The 16,735-nt window shown below is 35.9% G+C and overlaps 2 protein-coding genes across 3 annotated transcripts; one reads left to right on the top strand and one right to left on the bottom strand.

Moving 5' to 3' along the window:
* Window positions 1–118: 118 nt before the first annotated feature.
* Window positions 119–8,025, bottom strand: LOC110904311 (putative E3 ubiquitin-protein ligase LIN). Of its 2 annotated transcripts, none has more exons than XM_022150158.2 (8): window positions 7,591–8,025; window positions 5,530–7,138; window positions 4,694–4,894; window positions 3,336–3,970; window positions 3,082–3,226; window positions 2,304–2,570; window positions 678–990; window positions 119–598 (listed from the first exon to the last, which is right to left on the bottom strand). In XM_022150158.2, the coding sequence occupies exons 2-8, from the start codon at window positions 7,111–7,113 to the stop codon at window positions 483–485; spliced, it is 3,261 nt and encodes a 1,086-aa protein (XP_022005850.1). In that variant the 5' UTR covers window positions 7,114–7,138; window positions 7,591–8,025; the 3' UTR covers window positions 119–482. The 2 variants fall into 2 exon arrangements, with proteins under 2 accessions (XP_022005850.1, XP_022005849.1); XM_022150157.2 differs by having other exon boundaries at window positions 4,694–4,897.
* Window positions 8,026–12,875: 4,850 nt separating this feature from the next.
* On the top strand, window positions 12,876–14,010 carry LOC110906079. The gene is made up of 5 exons (XM_022151392.2): window positions 12,876–12,997; window positions 13,099–13,183; window positions 13,288–13,420; window positions 13,503–13,711; window positions 13,818–14,010. The coding sequence occupies exons 1-5, from the start codon at window positions 12,916–12,918 to the stop codon at window positions 13,927–13,929; spliced, it is 621 nt and encodes a 206-aa protein (XP_022007084.1). The 5' UTR covers window positions 12,876–12,915; the 3' UTR covers window positions 13,930–14,010.
* The last annotated feature ends 2,725 nt before the right edge of the window (window positions 14,011–16,735 follow it).

Consider the following 16,735-nt stretch of genomic DNA (forward strand, 5'->3'; position numbering starts at 1 on the left):
TAAAAACAACAAAAATGAAGATTGAAGAAACAACTTGCTACATATTTGACAGACGACATAAGCAAAATTTTACTAGCAAAACGGTATATGAACTCAAACGAACATAACACATCCTTCGGGTTCTACAACCAAAGCAAAATTTAACTAGCAGACGGTATATTGTATATGAACACAAATGAACGTAGGACCTCCTTCGAGTTCTACAACCAAGATCACACATACATAGTAATTGTACAATGCAAACAAGATCAAACCAATCGAAAAGGGAAGATCTGTGGTAGTCTATTAACAAATATACAAACCGGGTCCCCATAAACAACCATAAAACATTGAAACTACCAAAGCAAGGGTCATGGGCGATTAGCCACGTATGTACCTTTTGTGCGTCAAGTACCATAACCAATGACGGAAAACCATGCTAGTTATAAGGATATGAAGCAAATCATGGGATGTATGATCATAATCAGAATGTCAAAAGATCACTAATCTTCCTGAGAGATTAATGCATACAATTCTTTAGCAGTCCAACTTTCTTCAAGAAGCTCACTGAGAGGAGCCGCAATCTCATTCGCCATTGTCAACATGATGTTCATGCAATCTGTAGCCATTCACAGTTCATCTTAATCAACATGTTCAAATTTTTAATATTTTTATGTAATATAAAAGGAAATGCTAACCTGGAATTTTGGTAAAATTAAGGAGAGATGTGGCAGCAAGAATCTTGTGCTCTACCCATCCACTATTTTCGAGGTTTTCTTTTAGTTTAGAGATAAGAACCGAGAAAGCAGAAAGCTGGAACTCGGACTCAGGTAAAGAAGCAAGTGAAGAACTGAACCACACCATCGTGATCAAGCATACTTTCGTCATTTCACGATGTCCACAACTCAAGCACTGGGAAAATGAATCCAGAAACGAGTTTTTCCCATCACTAACAAGAGACGTTGACAATCTGATCAACCAATCTTCAACAGCCTCTTCCTCCTCAGTATCCTATAAGCCATAGCATTTGGTTTTAGAGCGCTTTTTATAGATTATAAAATTACAATTTAAATCCGTTTAATTTAGCTAATCTTTAATAACATATTTTTTTATAGAACATTAAAACGTTTAACTAAGTTACTTTTAAATCTCCAAAAAGTAACAAGAAAATATATATGTTTTTTTCTATAATACTAATTGCGACAGTAATGGGCTTTAGTTATGTTTTATTTGTAAAAGAAATCCCATAATTTATAGTGTAAAGTACACAAATGGTCCCTATGGTTGACCAAAATTTTGGATTTGGTCTCTAGCTTTCCAAAACTACATGAATGGTCCCTGTGGTTTGCACTTTGTAATGCATTTAGTCCCTAGCTAACAAGTCTTAAGGTTTTCGCAGGTCTAGGTTATTGAGTAAGGTGCTGTTTGTTTTTGCAGACATAAATTGTCTGCAAGCTGATTTCATCTGTTTTTATGTCTGCAACTGAAGATGTGGTCTGAAGATCTGCAAGCTGAAAATATAAGACTGTTTGTTTTTATAAGTTGATACCGGTCTGAAGCGCATCAAACAAAGACGAAACATTCACATTCAGCTTCGATCCAGTGGAGGAGAAGAGGGAGGTCGGAGAAGGAGCTGGTCACCGGAGGAGGAAGGAGGTCGCCGGAGGAGGAGGGAGGTCGGAGAAGAGGTAGGTCGCCGGAGGAGGTAGGTCACCGGAGGAGAAGAGGGAGGTCGCCGGAGGAGAAGAGGGATGTCGGAGAAGGAGGAGGAGCGGTGGTGGGAGGGGCTGATGTTTGGGAGAGGAGAAGAGGGAGGTGTGAAGATGTTTTAAGAAAGGGGTCCATAGCTTATTTTTTAAGATGAAAAAAGCTGAGTTCAGATCTGTTTGAAAAAAAAAATCAAACAGTCTTCAAGGGTAACGTCTGCGCGCTTGCAGACATCAGCCCCCTTGAAGATGTTTGAAGAAAAAACAAACACCCCCTAAATGTGTTACAAAGTGCAAACCACAGGGACCATCCATGTACTTTTGAAAAGCTAGGGACCAAATCCAAAATTTTGGTTAAGCATAGGGACCATCCGTGTATTTTACTCTTTGTTATAATAGGTAGAGGATAATACAAAAAAGAATACTCATAGTAAAACACTAACACTCATTACATTCGTACAAACTCATTACACTGTCCATTCCGTTCCTTTCTGGTTTCGTTAAATATAAATAAAGCAAAAAACACCGTGATTCCATGAACTAAAAACACAAGACCCCAATCCTGCAACCATAACAGCGTAAAAAAATCTACAGAGCTTTAGGAAGAGAGAAAATTACCGTCAAAATGTTGGTGGCGTTGTATTCTAGGACATCTAATTCAGGCTGAATAATAACATCCAATTCAGGTCTATTATAGAAACCAGCTTTCTGTAGATTATAATCCTGTGTGATTACCGTCCCAGATAAAGAGATACGCGCTCCCATTATAAGAAGTGCTCTACAACATGTTTCTCGCACCTTTTCATCAAAAAGACTAGTGTCAAGAGCAGATGTAATTGTATCAACAGCTTCCTCTCTATATATACTGTACTTCTGTTGATCCACCTGTCAGTTGGAATACAAACATCTTAACAATCAAATATGTGTGACAATTTTTTTTTTGTGTGTGTAAAATGCCATTTTCGTCCCTGAGGTTTGGCCAGTTTTGCAACTTTCATCCAAAGGTTTGTTTATCCGCATATGGGACCAAAACGTTTGAAACTTGCCATTTTTATCCAGCTCGTTAACTCCATCCATTTTTCTTCGTTAAGTCAGGGGTATTTTCGTCCTTTTGTTAACTTAAAGGGCAATTCAGTCTTTTTCAGGGGTGTTCGGTCTTTTTACATAAAGTGAAAAAGACCGAATTGCCCTTTAAGTTAACAAAAAGGACGGAAATACCCTTGACTTAACAGAGAAAACTGGATGGAGTTAACGAGACGGATGAAAATGGCAAGATTTCAAACCTTTTGGATCCAGATGTGGAAAAACAAACCTTTGGACGAAAGTCGCAAAACTGGCCAAACCTCAGGGAGGAAAATGGCATTTTACTCTTTTTTACAGGTTTTTATGAACATACCAAAAGATCCAAGTGTAACAGGAGCACAGCAACCAAGGGTTTCTGCTCAAGTGAACAACTCTGAAGAAAAAGTAGCAAAATGTGCATAGAACTCACTATAACCTCCTTCTGCAAGCCACTTAAGAAAAACCGAACATCTTTTCTCCTAAAGCGACACACCATTGACACAAGTTATAAAATTTAACCAACATGAAGTAGGTAACACAAAAATTATATTTTGATTATTGGATAATAATGTATATAAACTGAAATACCTGTTCAAACAAATTAGATCAAAAAGAAGAAACACGGCATTTGATCTTGATTTTACTTCTTTGCAGTGAAGTAACTCAAGAACACCCTCTTTATCAACGTATCTAGCCACATGATTTCTGCAACTAGAGTCTGCTTCAATACACATTGACAGCAATGCAGCTACACGAGTTTTTTCGTCTAAATTTCCGTACTGAAATCTTTGGATTAAAAACTGTAAACCCCCGAGAGCAAGCAAATGCTTAGCATTTGCGGTATTTTCCTCTCTACCAAAAACAGTAAGAAGCTGCTCTAATATGAAAACAGCTGCTTCAGCCTTGTATTCATGTTCCCGGGGGCTTCCCATGGGCCGAGAAGCAGAGGATAGCATCTCCCGTGAGTGCTTTGATTTCCAGCTGTCAATGAGTCGCTTCAAAATAGAGTTGGTGAACGGGACGGTTTGGTATTCCAATGTTTTTCCAGTTACAGGACATGTTTTGTTGCCCTTACTAAACCATTCCATGATAGCTACACGCTCGTAGGTTTGACCGGTCTCTAACGTCACAGGATCTTCGAAAATATGTCCGGTCAAAGGGCACATATAATCCTCGGGTATATTCAAGAAAAAGTGTTCTCCATCAGCATTTGATTTTATTGGCTGCAATATATAAGAGAACTACAAATTAGGAAGAACTAGATTGTTGCCATAGGCCGCATGTTGTGGCGGCGACGCCTTAGTTGTTCATAGCTGGTGGCACGTTATGTTATGTGATGCATTAACCATATGAAAACACTTGTGTCGGTGTAATGTATCTGATCTAACTTATTGTAACCTATATAAGCATTGCGGTTACAGTACACGATGATGACATTAACGTGTGGTACCCGCACGTGACATTAATGTCACTAAACAGAAATTCAAAAAAAAAAAAAAATGTCTCGGTCGTTGCGGTGTAAACTTGTAAAAGTAATTTAGACAACACCGAAAAGGCATAAAAGTAATTTAAACATTAACGTGGTTAGGCATTGATAATAAAGTATAATAATGTGTCGCACGTTACGGTGTAAAGTCGTAAAAGTAATTCAAATAAAATGAGGTGTCAAGTTATTAAGGAGAAAAGGTTGGCATCAAAGTTGTCAATTATCCAAAGTTAGAAGTAAATGTGTAATTTACTCAAAGATCAGGGTTAATAGTGTTTCATGTCAAAAGTTGAGGGTGTGAAGTGAAAAAACCAAAAGTTTTGAAGTGAAGGTTAGACTTGTCATTTGTTAAAAGTCTAGGGATTAAAAATGTCAGTGGGAACCCCCACCGACCTTTCATTTTAAGATAGTAGTAATGAAAAACAAAGTGTATTGAACGGGGTGTTTTGGATATAATTACCGAAGAATCGGGATGTTTCGTAACATCCAAATGTAACTGATTTTCAGTTTGTTGCAGTCCAAATACAAACTTTGCTAGCCTCTTGAGAGTAAGTTCGTTGACTTTTGCAACTGGAAGTGACTGTAACATATTAGTGCCTTCTAATCCTTCAAAGGTGTTTGCTCTTTGTAGTTCAAGTTCTTCCTGCGCTATTATTTCACCCTGCTGCATTTGAAAATTTGAGAGCATGTAGAGGTTACAACTTAGCTAGATGTATGTGCAAATATAATGATAATTATATAAGAGGAAATAGAGAAATTTGTGCTGCAACGATACGACTTTCAAACCAGACCTATGATTAGCAAAGTTTTTAGGAGCGGACCAGACGTTGAACCGGTCTCCTTACTGGTCACTGGTCGGGCTGGTTGGACCGATTGAACCAGATGTACGAGCTGGTCAGACCGGATGTAAGAATCGAGTGATGTCGTAAATATTATAAAAATAAATAGGGTAAAATTGATTTTTTTAATAAAATTCTGGTTCAACCCCTAAAATATCCATTTCAACCGGTTGGTTTTCCGGTCCGACCGCTGGTTCCCGGTCCAACCGGACGGTTCGACTCAAAATGGTTTGATAAGGTGAACCGGACCGGTCAGACCCCCGGTTCCCGGTCCGACCAGCTGGTCCGGTCCAGTTTTCAAAACACTGCGACTTGGCCTTCTGTTGAATGTACGTTTTGAAAGTAATAAAACGGGTTGTGTACGAAGTTGTAATTACTTAAGAAAGCACTAATTATTTATGTGAAATTAACTAGTTTCAGCAAACTAACTAATGAATCAATATTAGTATTAACGTACCTGAAAAGTTTCCCAGCCCCTTTTGACATCTAAATCTTTATATCCATCTTCTTCCAAAGGGTAGGTAAGTGTTCTTTTATCTTCCACTACAGACCCATCAAAACTATACGTATCATCCTCTGATCTCTGTGAATATTGATAGTCTTCCACCTCAGCAGTTACGGATTTGTGCATTTGACCAAATACATCATCATATAACTTCTTGCTGACAATAGCATGAGATGAAAACGACGGGCTGCCAAAATCTAAAGCGTTTCCATTCACACCCACGCTTAAAACTTTCTGAACGGAAATCATCGGAACATGGATCGAAGGAATCGAGGGAGCTTCAACACCGTCTGTGATCCAATCCTTGTAGTACAATGCAAATTGGTAAGTACCCGAATCCAAAATATCGTAATAAACTTTCTTAAGTTGTTTTAGCTTCCGTGTGTTATGCGGGTCGTCTGCTAGAGAATTAACCTCTTGATTATACCACGATTCTAAATGCGATAAATGCGGGTGAAAAACATTTTCCCACAATTCAGGAACCAACGTGGTTCGAGCGGAAAACGGAGAATCACAAAACATTTGTAAAAGATGTTTCGCTACTATCCGTTCTTTTTTCTGTAATTGATATATTACGCTTAAATATAAGTGACCACAGGCTGATAAAACGGAATTCGGAAACCCAGATGTAAATCCATCTTTTAAATCATTTGCGTTTAGACCGGTGATCACACTTAGCTGTAACGAAGCTTTTTTTAACTGCTTCGCATCAGCGAGATTCTCCGCCGCTTTTTCGACTGTTTCTATAGCCTGTTCAAGGTTAGATATAACTTTGCTTTCGGTAACTATTTCTTCTTCTAACTTTGAAAAGTTAAGTGCAGCAAAGCAATTGTGATACATTGATGTCCTGAAATCTTGATCCTTTAGGTATTTTTTTACGTAACCGCTCAAAATAGAAATCATTGCTTTGATTGCCACCTCATCAAGAGCTACTTCAGTAACAGAATCGATCTCAACGGGTCTGCGGGCCCGATTGTCACGAACACTTTCTTTGTTTTGTGTACTTCTGTTAGATCTGCTAGATGATGAACCGGGTCGGTTCCCGCCTTTTTGATAATCGGTAGCATAGTCGTTATCAATCTGCAAATCTTCTCCGACTTTGTTATATTGTTTATTCTTGCTAATCGGAGGACTAAATACGCCGTTTAGATATATATCTTTATACCTTCTATTATCCACCATTTCATCTTTGACTTTCCGAATACCTTCTCTGACCTCAACTATCTCATCGGAAGAAAACTGTTGTGATGATTCGGCACTGTATCGGTTCATTTTCCCCCGTTTTAGAACTTCTACTGACCTCCGACACATGACTTTATCAGTTCCCGGGGATTCAGCACGCATATCGTATCTACGGGTATCGGAATATGCCCTTTCTGTCTTTCTTAAACGACTTGGAATGCCGAATTTACGTTCATCTCGAAGTGGGTGCGGTGGGATTCTTGTGGAGGCCCCCGATGAAGCTCTGGTCATTCTCTTCGCGCTACCACTCTTGAAACCCTCCTCAGCAAGAAGATCTTCCAGTGACATCGCCATTTATAAAAGTCTTTGGTATGAAATCCTATTTGAATAAAGAAAAAACAAATCACTAAACTGATTTATAATCTCAATTCATATATGCAGTTAAACACATGCAGGACTTCCATGTATGATCCACATAGATACAATAATACAAAAAACCGGTTTCATGATCATGTGATCACATAAAATTTCCACTATGGAGAGCATGGAAATTAGATATGAAATTACTAAAAAGTATTTTAAACAAATAAAACAAGCTTAACTCTATGAAAATCCTCAAATATAGACTGTAAGTTGGCATAAACAGTATCGAATTTCAACCTATAATTTAAACTTTTGCAACTGCTAATAAACTACCATCTTGTTTAATCTCAAAATTATCAACTATAACCGTTCAAATTAGGTGCATCAAATAATTCCAGTCATTCAGGCATTTTATCAAACACATGGTGAACGCATAACAACTCGGTACAAGAAAAAGGATTCACGTACCCTTAACCTTAACGTTTTCGATACAAACTTGATCCAAACATACCACGGGATCATAAACAGATTCAACCAGCGAAGCAGCAGAGGCCTATCTCCGATCAGATAAGAACAAACTGCAAAATTGAGAGAATGGTAACAACAGGGGAAACGGTTTATTGTTGAAAAAGATTGGAAAAACGACTGAGTGAAGGCCATTGGGTAGTAGAAGTAAGAAATAATAATAATATGATCAACGACAAATGGAGATAGGAAGGTAACAGAGGATGCGACAAATGGAAGATGACAAAGGTCGAATGACGAAATATGGTTTATTTTGGGGTTGTGCCGGCCGAATCAGTGACACGTGTTGAAGGTTTTCGGAGTCTCCTAGGCCGTCCTCGTCTGTGTCGATGTAGAATTGTTGTTCGATTGTCGACAGGGAGGCATTGAATGGATCAAACTTCTAAACTATGTGAAAACGTCGTTGTAAGGCCATGTGTAGTCATAAAGCCCTTTTGGGGGCGTTATGCGACACGTGTCGTGCCACGTCAGCAAGGGGCTTTATGGGACGTTATGCAATTTGAGGCCGTAGTCATAAAGCCCCTACCCATCATTACCTATTTAATAATTTTAAGTTTTATTAATTAATATAAAAAAACTCTTCTATTTTTGATTGGCCAACTCAATTAACCAAACAACAATAACGCCGCGAAAAATTTCAAGCCCTCCACCCATTTTTGAAACATAGCGCCCTTGGGGGCGGTGTTCTAGGCGCCATAGCGGCGCTATGGCTCTTTCTCGCGCCCCAGTACATATAACCTAATCGACCTAGTCATACGCAAAGCATTATTCATAGATGAGCAAAAGGAATCTTACCGGGTACCGGTTCGGATCTGGTATTGAATTCCCAAATCGAAATATTTTTTGTACCGATTTTGTAACGAAATAACGAATTTTGATGTTTTCGGTACCGGTTTTACCTTCAAATGCCGGTCGGTGCCATGTATTTTCAATACCGATACCTCTTTTTATGGATTTTCGGTACTAGTATCAATTCGTTAGGTATCGAGCTCATCACTATTATTGATTATTAAGCTAGGCCGAAGACCTTTTTTAACTAGGATTCACACGAGCATAGCCCTCTACGAGATATGATTCTTTAAATTTCGAATGGAGTCAATATTAAATGAGCTTAATCCCAAACTCGAGCCAATCTAATTGAGTCGATATTAAATGAGCTTAAACCCGAACTCGAGCCAAAAAAATAAGTGTTTTATTAACGAGATGGAGCCCGAGCTTTACTTTATCAAGTACGTGTATGCTCATGAACCTAAACAGGTATATTATTTATATAATTTTAATTTGATATATAACACACGCTTATACATATTAAGTGGGCTCCAATTCGGCTTGTTTACACGTCTGGGTTTGACATCATATAGTGGTATAACTTACCTGCATGTTTTGGAAAGTGTTTGTTAGCATGTTACAAACAAAAAATATATAATCTGAGTTATTCGTTAAATACAAATTTAAAATTATGAAAATATCGTACGTTTTTGTTTTTACCTTGAGTCAGTATATAATAGCGGCAATTTTCTTTAATTCCATATAGGCCAACTTATATGTGAAGTTAAAGAAACGAGACCCAACAAAAGTCCATACATCTATAATTCCTTGTTGTGAAAAGACGATACCTAGGTTGAACAACATAGTACTCGCTAAGGCGGCAAGGTATTTATTTGTTGGGTTATTATATTTTATCACCCTTAACAATTGGTCAGTAGTCCTTGTCATCCTTAACCAACACTTTGACGTCCGACACTCTTAACTTAACAGTTAGGTTGTTGTGCCACCACGAAGTTAACCAGGCACTAACCTGGTTAGGTTTTTTGCTGACATGGCTTTTTATCTTACTTGGCATGATGACGTGTATTTTTTTAATCTAAATTAAAAAAAAAAGAATTTCATTAGAAATCTATATATATTAATAAATGAGATGATGTGTGCTATGTGTCCTTGAATGGTGAAGCCATTTTGATGATGTGGCAACCATTGGTTTAGTGGAGTTTGATTTTGGGAGAGAATTGATGTAATTCTATAACAAACCAAGTTTCACAAAACACAAACCACAAAACCAAAGATACACGGGATCCGGATTTGAATGGGCCGGTTTTCGGGTTATCCAAATAACCCATATTGAATTCGGATCCTTTAAATTGATTTCACTCAATTATTTTGCATAACATTCTTCATGAATCATCTTCTTTCTCTCTCTGTTCTCTCTCTTCTACCTACCATATTCGATTACAAACACTAAATCAACATACCATCTCCGATCATCAAAATACTATAGCCGATCATCATCTTAGGTGACGAATCTTTCAAGAATTACAGGTAAATGTATTTCATCAAACCTATCAGTTCCACAAAATCTCACATACCGACAATCATCTTCTATCACTTTAACCTAATGGTGTTCTTGATTCTTTGAAACATTCGACAGAGATCCAAGGTTGCAACTGTTTTTTATATATTATTTAGATGTTTCTGAATCTTTTTTTTATTCGCTACTAATTATTTTGTTATTAACTTCATCTACGATTATTTTCTTTCAGATCCGAACATAAAAATTGCAGGTATGTTGTTTATTCAGATGAGAGTACAAGATGTTGATTATTTTCTTAATCAAAACGAGATTTGTTCTATTACTCTTCATTCATTCTATTTCCTTTTTTCAAACAGAACCCTAATCTACCGCCACCATAGCCATCATCAACATGGTATTCTCCATTGTTCATCGATCCAGAATTCACCATCAATGGGTACGAATTAACTCTTTTAGTTTTGGTTTTTTGATTGTTAAAGTTTTGTAGGTGATAACATAATCCTTTTTTTTATTTCGATTCAATCTCATTTGGGAGGATTTTTTTTGTTTCCTCGATTATACAAGGTATTACAGTTTTGATTGTTCTTTGTTTTAGATTTTAACTCGGTTTCTGTAATTAGACATTGTTTCTATAAACATATTACGTTTTTTTTTGTTAGTAATAAATTTTGTATTGTATTAATTACCAATCCATTAAAGATTTTGTTTATTTTATTTATGGTCTGATATGTTTTTCCGGAATATTGATTTTGTTTCTATATTAGATTATTGTAAGTGTTTAATCCCAATTTTTGAAGATTTCTTTGTATTTTTTGTGTTGTTCTTTATGATATACATTATCCGATGTAATCACTGTTTTTTGCAAACAATATCAAGATCGGAGGTTTGTTATCATCATCTACATTCTCTGATTTATGTAATATCTATGAACGTTAATCATTTCTTGGGCATTTATCAAACATACTGATTTTGGTTTATTTTGATTTTCATGTGAATCCCTAAATCTTGGATAACAATCGGACAAACGATCATTGAACAAACAACAGAGGTTAGTTGAATGTTATAGTTGTTTTCTCTTTTTTAAGTTTGTAATATTTGATTTTATCCTTTCTGTTCGGTTTTTTTTTTTTCAAAAATTAATAATATATGTTCTGAATGATTTATGGTTTGTTTTTCTCATGGTGTACCCTCCATCTTTTGTGACAATCGAACTCGGAGTGTTCGTCAACCAAAACAGGTTAGTTCAATTTTCTTGGTGTTGTTTGTTTATTGATATCTATAGTCTTTGGTTTTAAGTTTTGTCTTTATGCTTTATTTTGAAAGTTTATGTGATTATCTTTTGAAGTTCATATGGTTTGTTTTATCAATTATATTTTTTTCTATTTAGTTAGTTGTTAATTCTTTAACGATACCTTTAATTTCTTTTTAAAGTTTTTTTTTGTTTCTATAAACAAATTACTGTTTTAAGTTTAATTTTTTATATTCGGAATTATTATTCGGTCTCTGTAAATAGACATTCTTTCTATAAATAGATTACCGTTATATTTTTTAAAAGCATTGATTACTTCCTTTGTAGTTATGGATCCTAAAAACAACGCTCATTCGTTGTTAAAGTTGATTGATACGATCTTATTAGTTGAACTTTATTTAACATTGTTACTAATGTGGGCTTTATATATGTAGTCGAAACACAAGGAGAAGCCACAGACTACCGAAAGTCATGTTGAAGAAGGAGTTGCTGGGGATAGCGTTGGTCACTTTCAACTTCCAAATTTTGAGTCTTTTTTTTAATGTATGTAACTATGTTTTAATATATATTAACAAACTTTAACAACCAGTACATTGTTGTATGCTTATATTTTTTATATTTATGATGTCATTTTTTAGGATACTGACGACTACAAGTTTGATCGACATATAGCTGCTCTAATTGAGATGGAAGATGCTAAGAAGCTGGTAAGTGTATACGTTCAAATTATTAACATATCTTAGTTATATGATTAGTTAATTTTGTAAAGTCAACCCTTTTTTTGATGAATATGATTAGTTATATGATTATACAGTTTCTCTTTTATAAATTTGTATTTATGTTAATTTGTTTTATCTAATTAAAAACTATACAGTTTCCTTAATTAGGGTATTTTTAAAAATGTTTTTTTGTGATTTGAATTTTTCATCATATATTACTAAAAATATTATCTTTTCTAATTTTATATAAAAAGATCATTTGTTCTTCAATCATTATTCCATTTAAAAAAACAACCTCTCTTTGGTTAATGTACATTGGATAGGTAAACTATGTTTGTTTTTAAAGTCATATTATTTTGTTTTCCACAATCTATTAATTTTTTTTGTTGTCTTCATAGCTACAATGGAAAACCAAGGTGACATCACCTTGCTGAACGATATCGATGCTCTTAGTACAAACTATGCTATCAAGGTGAAGATTGTTAGTTTGTGGAGAAAGAAGATGAGAGGTAATGAAAGATAGACGTATCGTATTGATATGATACTGATGGATGAAATGGTAATTTTTTGATTTATTTCGTTTTGTTATTTGTATTATGTTTGTTACATATTTACAATACCATAAATCTTTTTTCGTTTAATTATATTGATTGTGAGTTCATTTTAACATTTCCTTTGCGTATTATTATTTATTTACCCTCAGGGTACCAAGATTCAAGCTTTTTGCTTACATAAGCTATTTCCAAAGTTTGAGAGACATCTAAATGTCGATGAATGCCTTATCATAAAACGGCCATCTCTTGCTGCGAACACTGCATCGTTCAAGATTGTTCCTAACAATCAGAAGCTATCTTTTTACTATCACACGTTTGTGGAAAAGTGTAGTAAATGGGAATTTTTATAAAATTTTGTTAAACTTATGTTTTTTTCTTATATGCTATTGTAGAGATGTTCAGATCGATTTAACTCTTTGGGATGATTACGCTAAGGACATGTATTCTTACATGGTTAGTAAAAATCGTGAAGCACATGTTGTCGTTGCTGTCCATTTTGGTGTTGTTAAGACATACAAAGGTATTTTATCAATTACACAATTTATACCATACAATATAGATAGATGTTCTTCCTTTATATATATCTGATTGATTGTTTAATTTATTTTTACCTAAAAATAGGTAAATGGGGGATTTCTAATAATTTTGATGGTTCACGGCTTTTCATTAACGACAATTTTGATGAGATGCTATCGTTCAAGGAAAAGTGAGTCTGATTATTTATTTATATTTTTATAATTGTATCAACTTTACGTTTTGTTTGTATTTTTTGTTAATTACACATTTTGGTTTCTTCAAAAATTTTTATAGGTTTCTTTCAAAACTTGCTGCTTCAACCGAGTCAAGTAGCCATGCTGGGTCATATATGATGTGTTCTGTGGAAGATGAATTTTTAAACAATGATGTTTTTTCACCAATTGCTTATCTTGGCTCAATCATAGAGGTTTTTCTTAACATTTGATGTTTTATATTTCAACTATTTTCAAAATTTTAATGAACTTTTATTTCTTTAATTCTTTAAACAGCCAAAGAAAGTGGTTATTGTTGGAACTATCGTAGCAATCGTTTCTGATAAGATGTGGTATTATGATGGGTGTAACCATTGCAAGTCCAAACTTGAGCAAAAGTTTGAAATTTATGATAAGGAAGATGGAACAAGTGATGTTAGAGATGAGAAGGTGTATCAATGTTCCAACAAGGATTGTCAAGGAAAAGAATTTTTCCCGCTGTCCAGGTAAAGTGTTTGTTATTCAAAATTCTATTATTGTTGATTCAACAATGTACGTCGTTTATATTATCTATTTGTCTATGTTTTTTAATTATTTAAATACGCTTTTAAGGTTTAAAATACCAATTCGGGTTCAAGATTCAACCGGTACGGTGACACTTACATTGTGTCACACCCCGATTTCCACGTGTATCACCGGTGGGCCTGGTGGGGGATTATCGTGACGTAGTTGGCAACAATATAGTCAAACCACAATATATAAATGCACAGCGGAAGCATAAAGATAAATATTATTCAACCATTTATTGTAATATCGATTGTATCACATATAGTTGAATAGTATCCACAGGAGGGATCAAAATAAATGAAAATGTTGTTCAACAGATAAGACATCAAGCTTGCGAGACTTCTTAAGATGCTAAGGAGCTATTGCCAGCCGATTACGTGTAGTACCTGCACTTAATCTTTTTGGGGAAAATACGTCAGTTTACACTGGTAAATACATTCAACCGACTCTTTTGTAAAATGTTTATTAAAATTGATTTGAATGCACGAGGCACAAATTCTTTTATAACTTGGGAGAATTATTTAAAATTATAATCTTGTGAACGATTTACATGTTCCTTCTTTGCGTTCAGTAGCCCGGATCTATCCCGGGTTAAAGATCAATAGACACACCACATTGCGTAAAACCGAGGTGGGTAAACCATCGGCTACGTCTTTTAATAGTATAGACATAATACCGGGTGTACGCCTACACCCGACTGTCAAGGTCGTGGCCATTTCTTCGAATGATGCCAAGGATATCCGGGACATGGTCATTAACCCCCCAAAGGCTTTTAAGTAACAAGACTGTTTAAATGAGCCGATCAAATTATTCAATTAACCACCTAAGCGATGGAAGATTTGATGCTCAATCAAGCGGTATTTTATATACCGTAACCCAAGCCCGTATAAGGGAAAATAAGTTAAAAGTATTTACCTTTGCAAGTATTGTCCTTAATCGGTTAAATCACAGATATCTTTTACTGGGGCTCCTAATCTGGAACGAAGGTTTTAAAATAACCTATTAGAATCCTAACGGGTCTTTATATTAGCCGTAGCCCAGACCGGTTAGTTTCGAGGGATAGATACGGTTTAATCGCGTGAAAGGCGAAAACCGAGAATGGAATGTGATTCTGACCCAACAAGTTCGGAGACTTGTTTTATACGGGTTTAATATTCACACTCTGAATCTTGGGGTCAAAATGATATGGTTTGACCCGTATCGGCTAATTTATGTAAACTAGTTACATAAGCCGAACCGTGCGCGCAATAGGCGCAACGGGTAACCGTAGGAGTCCTACACTGTTTTCCTAAGTCAATATACTTTAAAGAGGTTGTGGTATCAGTAGGATACCTTCCATAATGCCCGTAACGAGTTCTTGTTCATTATACGCCCCGTAGGGGTTTTTCGGTCATTTTAAAGACTTTTAGAGGGCTTTCTGAGTTCTACAGGAAACCTGAGTTTCCCGATTAGTTTAGTAAGTCTAAAATATCTTATTTATTATTTAAAATCAGTAGCAACTGGAATCGGGTCAAAAGACCTTGTAGAACTCAAGTTTTGGCCGAAAAGGGTATATTCGGTATTTACCGAACCGTAGCCATAACCGTAGGTTATGAGCAGGTTAAAATTAATTAAAAATCTTTAAAAAAATCCCAAAATATTATTTTACTACAGTGGGTAAAAGTTTTGGTGACGAAATCTTGGTTTAGGTAGGCGTTATGCTAATTGCGCCGTTTATTACAAAAGTTTCTTATAAATGCGCTATTTAGCATAACTCCCATTCTAGACCTCGGATTGGCGTGAAATTTTAGGGACATGCTTAGAATTTAGTAAGCAAGGTTATGGTCCCTTCACGTGTCCGAAATACTCGTTTTATTTTAAAAAGGGCGTTACGGTCAACTTTTAAGTAATTAACGGAAATGCGTAAAAGACTCGGACAAACAACGAACCGGTCACAGAGGGTGATACCATCACGTGACCTGGTCCTAAGAGAGTCCTAAAGCATATCTACATTGTACTAAAACGGGTCAGAACTGAAGTCAAAGCAAAAGTCAAACTTTTGCGACATTCGGTTTCGAACCGGGTCAATATAGCAAACGGTCGGATCAAACATGCTTAGACGAGTTTATATACTTATTATCATGTTTTATGACCATCAAAACAGGTTTCATAGCATATACATTACAGATTATGTACAAAATTGCAAAACGGCTTTCTGTTGACTTTTTAAGCATACGTTTGACTCGATATTTGAACTAGTTAGAGTGGTGATCAGGGGGAACCCTTTTAGAGGTTTATTACCCACATAAATACCAACACATAACTACTTTTGATTCGAGATATGACTGAGCCATTGTAGACTAATCTCGAAGTCAAACCGTAATTACGACGGTTTGATTTTTAGCTATATTACTAAGTAAAACTAAACCACAAACGTTTTAAACAACTTACAGAAGTTTGAGCACGATTTAGGATGATAGAATAAAGCTTGGAAGCTCCAGAGATGATCAAGAGAATGTGTTTTGAGGTGTGATGAACTTATGCATACAATAGGCCTATTTATAGTACACAACTTGCCTCTAGATCATTACAACACATACTACAAATGAGTATGGATGAATGGCAGGTGTCCTAAGGTGCTATGGGTCGAGTAGGGGACGCCCATACCTCTGGGAAACCCATTCTTAAATGTTTTACCGCTTTAAACAGCCAACATCCAACTTTCTGTCGCTGGGCATCGCTTACGAACCGTATGGCTTGGGCCTTGCGGTCCGTAAGCCTGTGGCGGAGACAAGCTTAATCATTCACCCCTTTACGGTCCGTAAGGCAGGACCCTTGCGGTCCGTAAAGGTTGTTTTTAAATCTTTTTCAATCTTTTTGTAATGATTAACAAAATCTTGTAATTAGTAACGAAATCTTTGGTAATTAATAACCTGACCTTTCGGGTTTGAAGGGGTAACTTTGCGATTTGGCCCTCGATTATT

The sequence above is a fragment of the Helianthus annuus genome, chromosome 14, assembly GCF_002127325.2.
Source record: "Helianthus annuus cultivar XRQ/B chromosome 14, HanXRQr2.0-SUNRISE, whole genome shotgun sequence".
NCBI lineage: Eukaryota > Viridiplantae > Streptophyta > Magnoliopsida > Asterales > Asteraceae > Helianthus > Helianthus annuus.